This window comes from Oenanthe melanoleuca, chromosome 6 (assembly GCF_029582105.1).
Source record: "Oenanthe melanoleuca isolate GR-GAL-2019-014 chromosome 6, OMel1.0, whole genome shotgun sequence".
Taxonomy (NCBI): domain Eukaryota; kingdom Metazoa; phylum Chordata; class Aves; order Passeriformes; family Muscicapidae; genus Oenanthe; species Oenanthe melanoleuca.
The window spans coordinates 16,132,539-16,150,878 of NC_079340.1; the positions used below are offsets into that span (position 1 = coordinate 16,132,539).

Genomic DNA, 18,340 nt, shown 5'->3' on the forward strand with positions numbered 1-18,340 from the left:
AAGAAGTGAAGAGCAAGTTTTACTTCAGTAACTGAGAGAAGAAGCTGTACAAAGGTTTTTTTAACCCCCCCACCCCCCAAGCCACCTGGGGCGAGGGTGAATTTTTTTTCTTTTTTTTTGCAATAGACTCAAAAGAGCAGAATAAAAAGTTTTGACACATTCGCAAAGTCAGTGCTGAAACCAGCCAGGTCCCAGGCGGCTGAGAACTGCATGTGTGTGCCAGCCTCTGGTGACAGCCCTTCATCCCTTTCTGGACAATCCTGCAGCTGTGCTCCATCACTTGCCCCTTGCTCTGGACAAGCATCCTACAGCCCACTCTGGCATGGTGAGGGCTGCCCCAGCCTGCCCCTCACCTTGGCAAGGAGGGAGCCTGTTGCTGAGGAAGGGCTGCACGACTGCTGCTGCAGCATGAGGACTGCAGCACTGCAAATGAAACTTTGCTGGCAGCCTCTGAGGCCCCAGCCATGCATTGGAAAGGAGATGGGAAGGAAAGCTCGCTCCAGCCTGTGCTGGACCCATAGGGCAGAGGGACCCCATATCAACCCTGGCTCCAGGGGTCACCACCCCACAGGGAGTACTTACACACTGCTGCCCTCCATGCCCTGGGCACGATGCTCACACCCAGGTTGCTGCAAACAGGGCCAGTCCAAGCTGCCAGCAGTGGGGGATGGAAAATGGGGGTCATGAAGCACCGGTGCATCAGCCTCCCATGCAGCCACACATGCAGCAATGGGTGCTGCCATCTCAAGGCTGCCTCCTTGGTACTGGCAGCCACAGGGCTGTCTCCCCAAAGGGTTGCTGGTGCTGAAGTGGAGCTGGGGAGCAGGCAGCAGCAGTATACACAGTAGCCCACGCTCAGCTTGCTGCAGGGCGGGGGTTGTGGGGAGCTGGATCGTCCCCTGAGTCCTTTTAAAAAGCTCTTTCCCCCAGACTGCAGTGCCTACAAGATATGGCTGGGTTTGTGTTTTTTTGTTTTTTTTTTTTTAACAGTTCCCAAAAAGCATCAAAAGTAGCCCCCCAAAAAAACCTCCCTGGTGGTCAGCTCGATCTGGTACTAAAAAGTGCAAAACTGTATCACAAAAATTGTTCAAAAGTTGTAAGAAAGCAGGGAGGGTGCGGAGGTGATTGAGGTGGCAGGGAGGGGACCAGGTGCTGTTGCCTTGGCTTCCCTGGCCACCAGCCCCAGAAGAGGGGACAGTCTAGGGCTGGCCCCCTCCCATTTACCCCCATGGCACGATGGAGCTGGAGAAGCGGCCGCTGGCTTTGCTTTGCTGCATTTGTCTTTGTTGTTTTTTTTAAGCCATTGAAGAATTGAGCCCAGCGGGTAGGTTTCAGTTGCTCCCTCTCCCCAGGGCAGCAAGAGTAGGTCCTGCAATCCTGCAGCCAAGTGCAGGACAAGGAGGGGCAGGAACAAGTCTGATGGGGCCAGGCAGCTCCTGCAGGCAAGGACTGGGGGCTGTCCTGCTCTGCCACTGTCTCGGCGGAGGGGCCACGGCCCTGGGCTGCAGAAGGGCTGTCACCCTCCCGCCCGTGCGCAGACAGACGGACACATGCAGGGCCTCGGCAGGCACCCGCCCAGCCCTGTGCCGGGGGCACAGACAGAGCTGCAGTGCAGGCAGCTGAGGCCCCACACTAGGACTTGTGGGGGTGGCCGGGGGGCTGGCGGCCCGCGCGCTCCGAGACGTTGCGCTTCACCTTGGTGCTCGTGCCGGAGGACTCTGCGTTGAGCGAGGGGCTGGAGCGCGACTTTTTCAGGCCATCGTCCTCCCCACCCGCTGTGTCAAAGAGGGTGGACTCAAATGCTGCCAGGTCCTCGGAGCCAGCCTTCAGCTTGGCCCGCAGCAGCATGGCATAGGTGCCATAGCGGGATTTCTGAGGAGCACAGGGCAGCACAGACAGGTTGGCAAGCTGGGTACTGTCCCATGGCCAGCACCCCTGCAGGGGGATGCTCACGGTCCCTCCAACCCACCAGCACCCAGGGCACAGGAATGCTCGTGGTCCTAGACCACGGCACTGGCAGCTGATGGGAGGGCTTGGTCCCATCACTGAGGATGGCCAAACAGGTAGGGGCAGAGGGCCTGAGGGCAGAGGGGGGCAGCTTCCAGCTCACCTCAAATTCCAGGTACTCTTCCTTCTGCTTTAGCTCCTCGTACTCCTTGCCTTTCACCTTCTTCTCAGGCAGTGAGGAACGATGCTCCAGCAGCTCTGCTGACATTGTCTTGAACTTGGTCTCATGGTTCTTCACCTGCTCCTCCTGGGGAAGGATGGCACCATGTCATTGCCCTGCTCTGTCCCCCTGGTAATGTGAGGTGGCCAGGGACAGAACAGGGCCTTTTAGATGCAGCCAGGATCTCAGCTTCTGCTGCTGGGTTTGATTTTTTTTTTTTTAATGGCAGGAAAAATCATAGGCTCCTGGGGGCAATCTGCTCTCACCTCATAGGGGGGCTGACTGCAGTCTTAAAGCAGAAGAATTTAATCCCTCTAAAACTAGGCTAGTGTTTTTAAATCCTTTCTGCTCTATGAATAACTGCCCTGGTATGCACGAGTGCCAGCTAATCCCCCCCAGTCAGTTGCCTTTCAAGGTCCCTGGCAGGACCTTGCAAGCCATGATGTGGGACCACTTTCTCCTCCATGGTCTGGGGTGCAGTCCCACTGCCAGGAGCAAGGCCTCACTGTCTGCCCCCATTCTCAGTAACCCTGATCTCTGTCTCCCCCTTGGCCCTTCACCTCACTCGGGAGGCAGCTGGGCACATAGCAGCACACAGATCCCTCCACAGGGCAATGTGCCACTGGCAGATCAGGGGTTTGTCCCAGGCTCACCACTGGCCCCCTGCTGTGCCCACCTGAGACAGCCTGGTGCAGGAGCTGGGCAGCAGCGGGCGGCTGAACTTCTTCTGGGAGCCGATGGCCGCGGGGAAGGGGGGCGCAGAGAACATGGCTGCCACCACGTTGATGCGCGTGATCCACGAGTGCATCTGTTCGGGGTTCCTGAGAAAAAAGACAAAGATACAGATGGGCTATCTTTGCCAAAGACAGAGGGATCTGCTCTGCAGATAAGGTCTGAGTCCCCCCTGGCCAGCCATGGCATTTGGGACTCTACCCACAGCTAACCTGAGCCCAGCAGAGTAGGAAAGAGGAGCTGGGCAAAACTCAGCACTGACACCAGGTCCCTCTCCTTCCAGAAAGGGCCAGGACACAAGAGACCAAGGTGGCCCTAAGGCCCCATCCCATCCTACCCTCAAGTCAGGGGAGCTCCTGTGCCCTAGCATGGTGCCCAGCATGGGATCCTGAAGGACTCACTGTGCTTGGAAAAGGAAGACCCTCCAGTCAGCTGTCCTGAGGTAGAAGACATTGGGTCGCTTGTTGTAGTCAGATGCCCGTGTGGCAAGCGAGTGGTGGATGCTGATAGCATTCTTCAGTTCCTCTTCTGCCAGTGCCTTCCCTGGCTTATACTCCTCCTGCAAAACATGGGGTGTTTCAGAGCCACCCCACCATGAGTCAGCTCCATTTTGTTTCAGGAACTGCAGACTAGTGCTGGCTGTGGCAAGGCTTGGAGATCACCCTCCACCAGGCAGCTGTGGACTCTGCTTCCAGCTCATACTATTCTCCCGGAGAGAGGCTGCACAACCCAGGCACAATGGCTTGGCTCGTCCCCACTGCCCCCAGTTCCCTGTGTGTGTGCCTGCAGGGAACTGGATGTGCAGCCCAACCCTCCACTCAGGGCAAAGTGCCCCTCTCTTCCCAGCCAAGCCCCCTGCACGCAGGGCTCTCAGTTAGCAGTGCCTTTCACTGCCCAAGCTGTATCCAAGCACCCTGGTCACAGGGTCCCCAAGCAACAGCTCAGGCATGCAGCGTGCTGAGTCTGCTTAGGCCAGGCTTTGCAATGCTGTGTGCTGCAGGTCCTCTCTCGCTGCTGCGACCCACTGTCTGGACTGGGGACAATCCCTCTCCCTGGTGTGGATGTGGGTGGCCCTGCTGCCTACCTTCTGCAGGTAGAGAATCATTCCCTTCAGGATGGCGTGGAAGGGCTTCCAGCCGCGCTTCCCTCGAGGTGCTGCCGGGGAGGAGAGAGCAGCTCAGACATCAGCTCAGAGCGGAGCGGGGGGAAACGCCACCCCCAGCTCCTCAGCCAGCCCTGCCACGGCGCACGTCACCCACCCCCGGGACGGGCAGCGCGCCAGCCCCGGCCCCACGCACCTGAGCCCGTGCAGCCGCCTGGCTGGCAGATGGTGCTGCTGGCAGGGGGGCCCTGCTGCCTCCCGGGGCAGGGCTGTGCTGTGCTGTGCTGTGCCCCCCTGCCTCGCTGCTCGTGCTCCGCTTGGCCACTGCCTCCGTGCTTGGGCACGGGGACAAGGCAGTGCTGCCTGCCAGGTGATGCTGGCTTTGAAGGGCGCTGCATCTAATCACAGCTAGGCAGCATTAGACGGCCAGGGCTTAGGAGGGATTTTATGGGGAATACGGTAAACGTGCCTGGCAGTGCCCAAACAGCTGCAGCCTGCAGCCTTGCCTTGTCTATCACACCACAGGACACTTCCCTTCATCCACACAATCTCGTGGCAGGGTTGCAACCCCCAGAGACACCACTCCACCATCCTGCTTGCCCCTTTCCCAGTGCAGCAGGCAGGGAGACGCTTTCCAGCTCCCCAGCCTGAGGGCTGAATTATGCCTGGCACAGCCAGACAGACAGGGCAGTGATGCTGGAGGCTGGCATGAAGCTACAGACGGACATCACACAGTGACTCCTACTCTGCTTCCCATTCAGTTCTGGAGTTCACTGGTGCCCTCTTGCCCCAAGTGCCCCCCATGGGCTCCCCAGGCACCTACTTTTCTTGCAGTCGGGATCAGCGTGGATCTTGCGGACTAACAGCCCGTGCTTGTAAGTAGCGATGCTGGAGTCCTGGGAAAAGTCCAGAAAGGGGTTACTGCAGCTGCTGATGCGCTTGATGGACTTCGGGTTGGGATCTGCCAGCTCTGAGAGGGATTTTCTCAGCTCCTCCTCATCTCTGCCAATCAGATTTGGGGGGGAAAGAGCTTGTTACCTTTCTGGGGACAGCAAATACCAAGTTCCCCACTGGTTCGTGCCACTTTTAGGCCTGGCTTCTGAAAGGCAAGCCAGGAGCGGCAAGCCAGGATCAGCAGTCTTCCATCAGCACTGGTGAGCATCCCAAACCTAGCCGTGCAGTGTGCCCCTGTCTCTCTAGACAGCTGAGGTGCTGCCTGGTCCCTTGAAAGACAAGGCATTGGGCTTTTGCTGCTGATTCAGGGTGGGACCACTGCCTGCCCCAGGATGAGAAGCCTCATTTTGGGCAGGGGTGCAACAGCCAGGCTAATGAGCCAGGAGTGATGGAGGAGCAGTACCCCAAGGCATGGCACTATCACATCGCCCCAACCCATGGCATACAGACTCACAGGTCCCCAGCTGGTAGGAAGGAGGGAATAGAATGGACCACCCCCGCAAGGAGAGACCCAGGCTCTGGTCCCCACATTTTAAGGCTGGCAGCCAGAGCACAGGGCCCAGAGCCAGAGGCAAAGGGGTGCAGGGACAGTGTGGTGGGAAGGCGTTGGGCAGTCCCATCCAAAGGCAGGAGCAGGTGTGGGCAGGATGTTGGCAGTCCGCTCCCACCGGGTCACGGCCCCTTACTATGGGCAGGCCGCACCGGTGCCACTCCCCCGCCCGCAGGAAGATGTGGGAGCCCAGAGCTGCTGCCTCCCCACTCCCTCAGCCACGCTGCTAATTAAACCCCTCAGCATCTGCCGGCGTCTCCATGGCAGCGGCCGAGCGCATCGCTCCGCCTGGGGAGCGCCGGGCTGATTAATCCCTGCAGCGCAGGCGCTGCCGCTCCTGCTGCTGGAGATGGCAGCTGTGGGCGAGGGAGCAGGCACCCTGTGGGGCCCTGGCACAGCCATAGCACTGCCAGAGCCCGCCCATTCCCACCCTGGGCACAGCCACCACGGCACAAACCCAGCCAAAGCTGCAAGAAGCCAAGCTCAGGTGGCTTTCCCCCAGCATGCTGGAGAAGGGGCCCCATGGCAGTGCTGAGGGCAGCCAAGGGTACATTGCCTGCATCCCATCCCATCCCATCCCATCCCATCCCATCCCATCCCATCCCATCCCATCCCATCCCATCCCATCCCATCCCATCCCAGCTCCCTCTCCTTCTCTCATCCCCAGGGGCACCTGCCCTGCAGCATCATGGTTTGTGGGACTGGGGTGGATTCACTGCCCACCCAGTGCCATGCAGCAGCATCCCCCACCGGGGTACTTACATGGCCCACTGCAGCTTCTCATTCTTGATGGAGCCATATAGTGCCTGCAGAGAGAAGAGTGGGGGGTCAGCAGGAGAGCAGTGCCAGGATGGGGGGCTGCTCCAGGGAACAGAGGAGGCACACCAGACTGGCTCAGGGACACTGGGGGTTAAGGAAAGCCCATGTCAGTTTGTTCCAGTCCAGCCCTGTCGTGGCTAGGCTAGCCAGCTGATCTAAATTTAAGGTTACACACACCTCATCCTGGGGACCACGGGATCTGCAAACTCTCCCACACCCCAAGGAAATGCTGGGAATGGCCCTGGCATTTTGCCCTCTCCTACCTTTCATCTCTACCTGCCCGTGACAGTGCCAGTGTTAGCAGCATAATGGTGAGGCACACCTACCATTTCCAAGTGCTTGGGAAAGCTGTTTCTCCCTATTTCAAGGTGTTCCAGGCTGGTAAAGATGACAGCCTTCAGGAGGCCTGAGCCCAAGAAGAGCAAGCTTTTGGGACAGACTTCATTGGTGCATGCCTTCATCCCTCTCAGTGGAACCTCAGCGTGCTCCAGGGCCTCCAGAAGCTCCATGCCACAAGAGAACACAGCCAACAACTTCACTGCAGTCAGCCACCCACCCTGAGCTGGCAGCTCATGGCAGCACCCAGCACTCCCCAGCAATGCACTGCTCCCACAGGAGCACACTTTGTGAGAGACTTCAGCACGTGCTGGCCCTGCACTGGCAGAGAGCCTGGCATGCTTCCTTCATGAGGCTCTCAGAGGACCTCATCCTCTTGGCTGGTCAAGGCAAGAGAAGTGGCTGTGGCCTGTCTCTACCCCCTCCCCAGAACCCCCAAACAATTTTCCCTCCTTGGAGACCCGAACACCACCCGTCTGAGCAAGGCAGGGTCTGCTGCCTGTATATGCACAGGGACAAGCTAAGCCTGCCTGCAGCAGGATATTCAAGGGCCCCATTCCCGAGTGTTTGTCCGGTCTGAGCTGGGTGCAAGCCAGCAGTGCTCAGCACAGCTCTGCAGTCAGGGAGGCTCCAGAGAGGGTTTCAACACAGAGCTCACAGAGGGCTCAGAGCAAGGTCTGGAAGGCATCATCCTTGGAGGAAAATAATCGAGTCTTGCACAGGCTGTTCATGCAGCTGTCAACATCCATCACTGGGCCAGAGACCGCTGCTGAGAAATCTTGCTGGTGGCAGAGAAAGTACAGCTGGAGGCGTGCAGGGGCCCAGGAATGCTGGCCAGCAGACAGGCCCCAGCAGTGACAGGGAAGGGACATCCATCACTCCCAAGAGGCGCAGCAGCCAGGATGGAGCAGGAACCCAGCTCCTTCCACACTTTCCCGTCGGGGAAACACTGGCATAGCACCAGCTTGTTTCTCAGAGGAGGGAAAGGATTTTCTCAATCTAGCAGGCAGAAAGTAAGGTTCAGTTCTCTCCTGGGAAGACAGGAGACCCATAAAGAGGTAATGGCCTCAGAGCCTGAGAGAAGATTTGATCCTAGACCCATTCATGCAGTCCCAGTGCCAGAGGGGCAGGATGCTAACATATGAGCAAGAGGTGGGCTGGCAGCAAGGCAGACAGGGAAGCAAAGAGACTTAGAGAAGAATCTGGGAGGAAAAAAGCAATCCAAAGCCCTGCAGAAATAATCTGGGAGCAGAGCAGGGGGATAAGCAGGATCTCAGAGCAATGTAGATGATAAGGAGTCACTATGGGAAACAGAAATGAAGGGATCTTAGTCACTGCCAGGGATGCAGCTGAAAAATGCTGAGAACCCACAGATACAAAAAGGAGACTGAAAAAAAAATGGCATAGAGTAGTGGGAACTGGAAACAGCAGAAAAGCACCTCAGAAAGAGCGGGCAGAATGGCACACGTGGCTTGGCTTCCATCTGGCTCACTGGTGATACACAGAAGTGTCAGCTCCCTGCCCCAAGGAAGGGAGATGTGAGCCAGCTGAACAGGGATTCTGGAGGGCTGGAGAGGACCCCAGCCCTGTGCACAGCCTGCAGGAGGACTGCTGCAAGACAGTGAATGAATGAGCCAATAGAAGAAGATGCTCGAGGAGTAATTCGGGATGGCACAGTGCTGGATAACAGCTTGTCAGAGTGCTGCATTACAAAAACCTGGGCTCTGGGACTCTTGGTGAATACTTCAAAGGCTGACCTGCCTTATTGCTTCAAAAGGCTCCAGCTGCCCTGCTACAAGCCCCAACAGCATCCCACCACGCCAATTACCAGCAGGGGATGCCAAGTACCCCACCTCAGAGACAGGAAGCAGGCGCTGCTCAACACTCCTGTGCCAGGGGACAGTGAGAGGCAAACAGGAAAACCATGGGATTGAGAGAGCAACACAAAGCTTTACATCTACACTTAAAACCTGCCAAAATTCTGCTTGGCCAAACACCAGCCCCAACCAAGACCAATCTCAGGTACAAAGCTGGTGGACTCAGTCCAAGTCCTATACACAAAGCCCATCCTGCTGTTCTGGTCCTGAAGCAAAGCCACTGCCTGCCAGTCCACAAAATTCTGTGTTCTTTGGATTGTTTCTGCTGGGGAAGTACAGGTGACGCAGGTTCCTGAAGCCTAACTCACAACCACGTCAGCAGAGACACCAGATTCATTGCTCAGCAGGTCCCTCTCTCCAGACTCTCTTTGCTCCATGGATTCATTTCCCCTGGGCCAAAAGTACAGCAACTCTTTGGCACCTCTGAGCTTGCAAGTACTACCCAAGAGAAAGCTGGGCACTGGCTATGTGCCTGGATGACGACCCCAAGCATGGTTGGGGTTTTTTGCCATCGCTGGGTTGTGAGCTCACTGTTGCAGCATGCCAGGCCAATCAGCCAGCTCTGCCCCAGACATGCGCAACACTAGAGACCTAGGAATGTCCCAGTGGGATTTCTAACTGAATCAACATCTTTCTTTGGTGCTTTCCCTCCCAAAAGCAGGCTGAGAGGCTGTCTGTGAGTCCTGCTCTACCAAATGCCTCAAGGAGAGTTGAGGGGCTGCACAGGTGGCTCTGATGCTCCAGCCCAGCCACAGGGCCAGCCCTGCTGGGGACAGCTCATCTAAGCAGGGTAGGGAGAAGACACCTGCCTTCCGCTCCTCAGCTCAGATCAGACCAGAGGCGAGATGGTCTGTGGAGCTAAGCAACAAGCTGGCCTGAACACAGCTTTGGCACAGGACTGTACTGAGAGCTGTAGCCCAGCACTCAAGTAACAGGTGAAGGTTGAGGCAGGAATTCCAGCATCCAGACAAGGATTATAACCCTTTCTGGAGTGCCTCTTTTATGCATCACAACTCTTATCCCGTTTCCAGTCTGCTAGTTCCTCTGCTAAACACAGTGCTCAGCTTGCCATGCAGCTACATGCCCTGTGTGTATCAAGACTCCCCTTCCTCTTGTCAGCTCTGTGACCAGCCATGGGTTCATGATATTCAAGACAGACTTCACAGCCACCAAGCACCCTCCCTGCAGTCATTCTACCTCTGACTGACAGCACTTAAATATAAAAGCTCAATTGATGGCTGTCCCCACTTTCTCCTTAGCAAAATACCTTTGCTACACCCAGCCACAAAGCTCCGTGAGGTCCCCCAGGCACACAGACACCCCAGCAGTAGGGTCAGATCAGGGCTGTGTGTCAGGTGGAACTGTACCTCTGCTGGGTCCCTATTTCACCTTGGCAGCCCCCCTCCCCCCCGCACCTCCACAGCATCCACAACCCATGCTCAAGAACAACTCATCACCTGGCACACACCAGCCCTGCTGCGTACACCACCGTGTCCCTCCCTCCCCTCTGCTGCAGAGGGGCTCCTTGTGCACACAGAGCAGACTGACTTGGGGACAGCCTTTTTTTTCCTGTAGAATGGGCTGCCACGGGGACAGTGTCCTGCGCATCACCTTCCACCCTGCTGCAGTCATGGATGTCAGCAGGTGACAGCTACCCATCCCGGCCCCACACTTTTAACTCAGTAACATTGTAAACTGCATCAGCCTCTTTCGAAATATTTAAACCACTCCTTGCCCAGGCAACTATCACCCCCAGGACCTTCCCAGCGCAGCCCCACAGCGCGGGGAGCAGCGACCGAGCATCTCCCAACTGCACGTTTCCATCCGAGTGCGTCACAACTTAATGCTGCCCCCAGACCGTACTGCGCTATGACAGCACCGCGGCTTGGCACGGCCCCGATGGCCCCACCGGGCTGGTGCTGGCCACGGGGGCAGCCCAAGTAGCCCTGGGGCAACCCTGACTGCCCTGCCCCAGCCTGCCTGCGGGGAGAGGGTCGGTGTGGGCTCTTCTCCCTCTACTACAGCGGAGGCAGGCACCCGACCGAGGCACGACGCGCCCAGAGACACCCTGCTCGCTTCTTCTCACCCGGGACCGATGGGCACCAGCCCAACACCTACAAAACGGATGCCGGCTCACAGCGAGCAAGCCCGTCGCAGTAAAAATCCCTTTTTTGTCCAGGCAGCCACTCCCTCCTCTCAAACTCTGCCCGGCTGGGAACCGGGGCTGCGGCGCTACCCCCTCCGCGTTGCCTTGCGGCCGTCCCCCACTTCAGGGGGTGCCGGTCTGCCCGGCTGGGCTGGCCAGGGCATGGCGCAGCGCAACCCCTGCGAGAGAGCCCGCAGAGCCTGTCACTTATGCTAAGCCGTAGGGCAGGTCCCAGCGGTACGGCTCTGTCCTGGATTCTCTCGCAGCGATGTTTCCGAGCAAGCGCTGCTGCCAGACCACGGTAAGCGGCGCAATGTCACCCAGGTCTTGCCGCGCTCCCGCCACCCCCGTGATCGGGGTGGGATGGTGGGGGGCAGAAATGGGATGGTGGGTTGAGGACGGGACCCTCGGGTGGAGGGGGCATGGTGGAGACACGGCTCCGCAGAAAGCAGGCAGGAGAGAGATGGGGCTGGCCGCCCGCTACATCTGTACCAGGGCTGAGGCTCTTTCAGCCGGCGGGACGGCGACTGTCCGGGCACGTTCACCCGCCCATGTCCCCGCCGGGGCGCAGGGCGCTGCGCATCCCCCGCGGCGCCCCCCGCTCCCCCGACCCGCCGCTTACCGGCTTCTTCTTGCGGCGGCTCTGGATGCGGCTGACCACCAGGTCGGTATAGAGCACCGGCTTGAGGGTGCGGGAGCGCTGGGGCCAGCCGTAGCAGAAGGTCTCCACGCCGCGGTAGTTGCGCCCGTAGCGCACCGAGCACATGGAGCGGGACCGCATGCGCCCCGCGCTGCTGTTGATGCTGTTGACGCCGATCATCGTGCCGGCGGCGGCGGGGGGGCGGCGGAGCCCGGCCGTGCCCTGCCCTGCCCGGCCGTGCCCTGCCTGCCGCGGCCGCTGTGCCGCCGCCGCCGCCTGTTGAAGCGGGGCCGGGCCGGGCCGCGCTCGGCGGCGGCTCCCGGCAGGGGCGGCGCTGCCCCGCCCCGCCCGCCGCAGCCAATGGCGCCCCGCGGGCCGGGCCGCGCCGAGGGGCCGGCGGCGGGCATCCCACCGCGGGGACGGCATCGCCCCGTGGCACACGGGCTGCCGGAGCTGCCGCCGGTGCACCAGCTGGCCGTCCCTGCCTCCCTCCCGCGGACAGTGCGAGCAGGTGGCTGTGCCCTCCTGGGGGGCCGCGCTGGTGACATCTCCCGAGTTCCAGGGGCCAGGTGGCACCTCCACTCGGTTCCAGCTGGGCAGGCTTCAGAGCTGCTTCTGCAGCCCGGACCACACCAGGGACCTACAATGCCGGTAGGAGATGGGTCCGGTGGAGATGTGCTCAGACTTTCCATCTTCAGTGCCCACCCCACACTTAAGCCTCTTGCCTGTCCCTCCCAGGTCAGGACAGAAACATCAGTAGCTACAGTCACTGAGCTGGTTATGGGCAAGACGGATGCTTCAGGCAGTTGCTCCTGTGAAAAAGCAAAGAGCTGGGCAACCTTGCAGAAAGCAAGAGGATCGATGCGTAATTTAGTTAGGCTTGACTGCGCAGGAGATGCAGTCAGTAGAGAGGGGGAAATTTTCCATTCTGTCCTAACTGTTTGGCATAGCGACCATTTGGCACAACTCGTGAGGGAGGGGATATGGATGTCGGGCACATCAGATGTACTGGGCTGCCCCTGAGGCCCGGGGGAGCCACGGGAGACAGGGGCAGGGCAGCCTATCGCTCCCAGGGGAAACAGGCAAAAAAAAAAAAAAACCAGCCCGGGGGATTAGACTGAGCAAGCGTTCCTGTGATTATAGCTCAGAGGTGGGAGCCAGGGCTTTCTTCCCACATTACTAATCACTTACCCAGCACTCTGAGCGTCTGAGCCCTGCTGTTGTGCCTCCAAGCTGGAAGGTGGGGGCCCATCCTACCTTCCTCCCCCGAGGACCCGACTGCATTGTCAGGCTTAATTCATTAACATCTGTGACGTGCTCTGGCTCCTAGGCTGGAAGGCAGCACAGATTTGGCTCACTCCTGCAATTGCTAAGCAGTGCTGGTGAGAAATAGGGCCCGATTTGCCCCTACTGGCGTTTCTGCCAGCCAGTGAAGCACAAGGTTAAGCTAAAAGAGTAAGGAAGATGGGGCTAAGGCTCCACAAAGTGATCAATCATATAAAGGTCAAATTGACATCTGAAATGTAACAGACAATCAGCAACGGTGAGTGAAATCCCGGGGGGCCTGGGCTGGAATCATGCTGTCAAGAGAAAGCAACATCTCAAGAGCTAACCAAAATATCACCAGCTCCAGGATGTCCTGCTTCCACCTCCTTCCTTGTTGCACGGGCAGCTGCCGTCATATGGCCACAGGAGTTCAGGTCCAAGCCTGCAGAGGTGGGCATCTTGGGCACAGCATTATATGGGTTCTTATATCCCTGGCATGTCCCCATGCTTGATCAGGGGGACATCTCAGCTGGAGAGTGGGCAGCCCTGCCTGCAGAGTATAGTTGTCCAGGGGAGCTTTCAGAGACAGAGGAAAGGGTTTCCAGCAGCAGTGCTGGTAAGGCAGCCCTGCCTTAGTTCCAGCAGCAGTGCCATGCAGGGCATAGTGAGGCACTGGAAGTGAGGGGGATGTGATGCTCAGCTGTGAAAGCTCTTTAAGTGTTTTCATTGCTTCTGCATAAAACTGGGACTGTTTACATGTATTATCTAGTAGCAGATAAAGTTCTCGTCTGACTCAAGCTGCCACATGCTCTCAGGCATCACGCTGCGTTTATCTTGGGACTCCCTGCAGCCAGACAAGAGCAGAGTGCTCTGGCTCCCTGTGGGTCTATTCCTGATGCTGTCCTCAGTCACAGGAGATGGTGGCCTTGTGCCTCTGCAGCCTCCTAGTCCTGCCCTACTGCCCCAGTTCCCTGGCAGTGAGTGCTTTGGGTGAGAGCCATCTCCAGCCCTCCAGCTCTGAAGTCCATGGGGTTGCAGCTGTGCTATCTACCCAGGCAGGCTTGGAAGAGGCCCCAGGACCTTTCTTCTGTGGTTCTGGAGCTGCCCAAGGCCTGACCTAGAGCTTTGGGAAGCTCCAGTGAAGCCTGCCAGCCCTTCCCCTCCCCTTACCCTTAGGAAATGCATGTGCTCCCAGAGCACTAAAATTAGCCAGCCAGCTGTGCAGCACGCTTGCACAGGAGCCTCAGTCCCCAGGCACAGCCCGCCAGCCAGGTCTGCCGAGGAGGAAGCATCCTGCTTAGGGTAACAGGGCTAATGCAGGCTGACACAGGGAGGGCAGCAGCAGAGCCTTTCCCCATTTGTCTGCCCCTGAGCCTGTGCAAAGCATCAAGCAGCCAAAAGCAGCAGGCAGAAGGGAAAGAGTGTCTTCTCTGGATGAGTGGTTAAGGCTGCCCAGGAGAGGCACAAGATCCCCTTGGCAGTTCTCCCCCCAGCACAAGCCAACAGCACTTTCTCCATCTCACCTGTCCCAGAAACCTACTCCCGCTTGTATGAGCAAAGGTTTCCAAAGTGCAGTGGTGCTTCAGGTGAAGAGCTCAGCCTGCCCTGCCTGAGTTTCTTCACAGTGTCTTTCACTCCCCCTCCCCAGCACGGCTCCTGTACAGGGGCGGCTAAAAGCGGCGGTGGGAAGCGCCGCAGCTGCAGAGGGAACAGGCCATTTTTAGCAGAGCAGCCTCCCAGCTGCTGGGCTGCTGGCTGAGCTGTGCAGGGCTGTGCTGCAACACTGCAGCCTCCCTCCACTTCCTTACACCCAGCAAAGGTCTTGGCCCCTGCCCGTGAGAGAAAGCCTGTAGCTCCATGGCACTTCCTCACTGTCCTATTTCCCTCTGTCTGGGATCTGATGTGGTAACTTCATCTCATATGTTTGAGCTAATGGTGCTTTGAGGGGCTAAGTTTAATAGGGCAATGCCTCAGGTGTGGGCACCCAACCGTGGGGCAGTGAGGGATGCAAAGTGGGCACACCAAGAAGTCAGTGGAGCTCAGATACTCCTAGGTGTAGCAGCACTGAAGGGCCAGGGTTCACATTTCATATGTTTCCATCCATTTTGTATGCTTAAAGCCTTTTCTGGAGCTGCGTTTAAAATTAGAGGAGAATTTCTCCTGAGTAACTCCTTTTACTGGTGAAGTGTGGGCTGAGAGGGAGGACAGCCCTATTGAGAACTGCTGGTAACCCCTTAATGATGGGGTGAGCGACACAACCAGGAATAGACCCATGAAGGCTGAAAAGGGAGCTCAGCTTTTCATCCTCTGTTGCCTTTTTTCACCAACCACCTCCCCCCCATTGTGGCTCCAGCACCCTGTGGGAACCCATGTTCCACATCACGAGTATTTGCCAACTGTAGCACTTCACCAACAGCAGCAGTTTCTGCCTGGCAGACCCCATGGGAGCTTAGCCTATTCCCAGGGTCTGAGATGGGAGACAGCAGCTCAGAAAAGCCTCCTGAGAGCAGGCGATGCCGGAGAGGCGCAGCAGCCCAAGGCCACAGGTGCTTGCTGAGCACTGCTCTCCCTGAGCAAGCCCCTCCACGAACTGGGTCAGGCAGGGAGAAGGCAGGATCCCCCAGTCACACCAGTGTGGTGAGTTCCCAGCTCCGAGGTTTTATCCTCCAGCCCACTCTCCCCATCATGATGCCTTGCCCATGTCATCTCTGCCACCAGAGATGGCTCCAGCCCCAGGGCCTGGCCAAAGTTTTGGGCCCCAGTGCTTCAGGGAATCAGAAAGGGCTGAGTAACGCAGGATTGATGCCAGGAAGCCTCTGGCTGCAGCTGGACAAACAAGCCCTAGTAAGCTGCCCCATGTGTGCTCCCTTGCCTGCAATACAGGCACAGCAAGAGCAATGAGAGAATCAGAGCCCCAGGCAAAGCTCCTGTGTCCTGCTGGGGGAATGGAGCAGCCCATGTTCCCCTCAGCAAGGCGGGAGGCTCAACAACTGCAGGCTCAAGGACCATCACTGTTCTTGCATGTAAATGCATCTTGCCTTCATAGCATCTCAAGTAGCCCTCCATGTGATTCACCCCAAAGCTCTCACTTCTGCTCCTGCTGCTTGGCCAGCCATGGAGAACCCCCAAATTTACCTTGAGCAGCTCCTTGGGGAAGTCAGTGCCTCCATTGAGTCCCTCCAAGTTGCCAATGAAGTCGGAGCAGGACATTCTCTTCCCAATGTTCTGGGGGAGTTAGGGGGAAAGAAACATCAGGATTACCTTTGGGACAGAGGTCATTGCTGGCTGGAGCAGGTCCCACAGCCCAGGAACAAACACCCCATCTCTGCAGAGGGGTGAGGGACCAGCCAGGTCTCCAAAAGGCTGCTTGCAGGTATGGGGAAGCTGCTGGCTTTGCAGAGACTCCAGGAGTTTTAAATAGCCTCCTTTCTCAAAATTGTGTGCTCCCTGCTCCCAACGGCAGCTGTTTTGGAGTCTCATTCCCACCTTCTTTTCCTGTTCAGTTTTCTTTTCTATCCTCATTCCACCTCTACATCTTTCAGCTCAGCAAGTCTCCTTGATCAGCCCCTCCTCTAATTCAGCCTTTCACTCCTATCCTCACCGAGCACATGAGAGGTGACCAGCTCTTACGAGCCCAGGATCCCATGCCTCCTGCTCATGTGGCTCTGTCCTCACTCCTCCCTGAGCACTTACAGTTTCAGGGTGATGAGGTCAGAAGGGGACAGGCTGGAGCAATGGCAGTGGTAACTTACATGTCCATGCAGATCTGTGTTTAGCAGCATCAGGGCGCACGTGAGGGTGTGGGCTCCGTCTGCAGCACAAGCACAGGACAGGAATTAGAGGCCCCAGCCCAGCAGCTGGTGCTCCAGTGCTTCAGCATCTTAGGAAGGCTATGGGGTCTCTGAGCCTCTGAAACAGTGCTGAGCCCCCTCCTCCCACCCTGGACACATGGGGACACAGCAGTCACTGCAGTGCTGACAGCCTGAAGGTAAGTAGGTAGAAGGCTGCTGGTTCCAAACCTAAGCACACAAATTCCCTTCCAAGCCTGCTGCCCCTTTAGCCAGGCAGTGATGCTGTAGCTAATCCTGCAGAGCTCCTAGCATGGCAAGGTAGGACTGCCACAAACCTCACCTGTCCCAGAACCAGCTCAGAGCAGGCCCAGAAGCAGACCCATGCTGTGTGAATGCACACCGAAGAGGTGCAAAGACATGAAATAGTACTAAGTGGGTGTCTGTGCTCCCGAAATTCTATGCACACAAGTTTCTTCACTTAGAATTCCCTGAGCTGAGGGTCTGAGAGCTAGGGTCTATTTGGTGAGGAGTGTGCTAAGCATGTCTCTTGTGCTAATCTGCTCAAGGTCAAAATTAAGAATGGGCTGAGCCCTAATTATGCATCATCCAACCAGACCAGGCTTAAAAAAAAAAAAAAAAATCTAAAGCATCTGTCATTTGAGGGAAATGACATACTGAGACTATCTCCTAAGGCATCAGTATAGGCTCTCTGCCTGCTCTGTAATTTCAGTTTGAGCACATTCACTGAGCTGACAAACACAGGCTCCCCTGGAACACACACATGCACACACACATTCCCCACAGACATGCAGTTTCTTACCTTCTGAAGAGATGGCATTGGGATTACACTCATAGTAGCGCTGGGAAAAATGAGCCAGCACTCGCTCTCGCTCCTGCGTCTCTCCCATCAAGGCCAGCTCTTTTAGAAAGGACCTGCAAAAGCAGCAGCAGCATTGGTCACACGTGAAGCCCACTGCAGTTTCTGCAACTCACCCTGTGCAGGAATGGAGCTGTGTTTCTGGTTTTGAGACTTTCGTGCGTGCTGGATGAAGCCCTGCTTTGCATATCCTTCCCTCCCTCCAAACCCACTGCACCATATCCTGCTGACACATCACAGAGACCTACAACCAATCCCGGGAGCTACACTGGGAAAAGAGGTAGTTGTAACAACAGAAGGATTTGAGTTCAAGACCTGGAAAGTCAGGCTTAGGTGAACCTGACTGTCATTCAACTGCACTGACCATTCAGTTAAGACCAGGATTGGTTTTTCCAGTTGCATGGCTAAGAGACCATTTTGGAAATCACCCTCTCCTATTTAAGAGGTAAGATCTCCAGGTGGCAGTCATGGGGTCTGCTTGCTCCTGCAGGTCTCTTTGTGGCTGCAGAGCTGCAGAGGGCACAGTCTGTTGGGACCCCACTGTGCTGGCCACCACACACACACACACACACACACACACACACATTCAGTTCTGACCTGAGAGCCTGATCCAGACTCATCCCTGTGAACACGAAGAACTTCAGGTATTCCCCTGCCACCATCCTGCTGAACTCGTTGCTGAAAGAGAAAAGGGTGAGAGTGAGAATGGGATTGAGCAGGCTGTGGGGACAGCCAAAGGCACACAGGGGTTGGGTGGATTTCAGGAGGCTGGGAACTCCCCAGGGTTGCAAGAAGCATGCCAAGGACAGAGATACCCCATGCTTCCATGAAACTCAGAGAAGTCACCCACAAATTCATTTGGAATACTGGGCATGTAAGAGAAAATGAAGAAGCTATAGAGGGAAATGCCAACAAGAGCTCAGCTAGCCACTGCCATGCCCCAACACCTTACTGAAGCATCCAAGATGCAGTCATGGTAGGAAGGTATGAAAATCTGGATGTCTCCTAGGTTTTAAGACCTTTAGAGGAAAGACCTGGTGCAAATGTACCAGTCACGAGGAGTGGGTTTAGAGGTCCTGCCAG

At 57.1% G+C, this 18,340-nt stretch overlaps 1 protein-coding gene across 2 annotated transcripts in view; it reads right to left on the minus strand.

Annotated features, from left to right (window-relative positions):
• Positions 1-6: 6 nt before the first annotated feature.
• PSD (pleckstrin and Sec7 domain containing) overlaps positions 7-18,340 on the minus strand; it is a 34,776-nt gene continuing 16,442 nt past the window's right edge. The window contains exons 6-16 of one of the 2 annotated variants that reach the window (XM_056494810.1): positions 17,855-17,935; positions 17,201-17,313; positions 16,342-16,400; positions 15,725-15,814; positions 6,268-6,311; positions 4,825-5,003; positions 3,984-4,054; positions 3,301-3,458; positions 2,844-2,988; positions 2,111-2,254; positions 7-1,872 (exon numbers count right to left, since the gene is read on the minus strand). In XM_056494810.1, the coding sequence (XP_056350785.1) occupies positions 1,633-1,872; positions 2,111-2,254; positions 2,844-2,988; positions 3,301-3,458; positions 3,984-4,054; positions 4,825-5,003; positions 6,268-6,311; positions 15,725-15,814; positions 16,342-16,400; positions 17,201-17,313; positions 17,855-17,935 (1,324 nt within the window). In that variant the 3' untranslated portion in view covers positions 7-1,632. Of the gene's footprint in view, positions 1,873-2,110; positions 2,255-2,843; positions 2,989-3,300; positions 3,459-3,983; positions 4,055-4,824; positions 5,004-6,267; positions 6,312-11,305; positions 11,622-15,724; positions 15,815-16,341; positions 16,401-17,200; positions 17,314-17,854; positions 17,936-18,340 lie in introns of those variants that run through there. The other variant, XM_056494811.1, reaches the window with a different exon arrangement.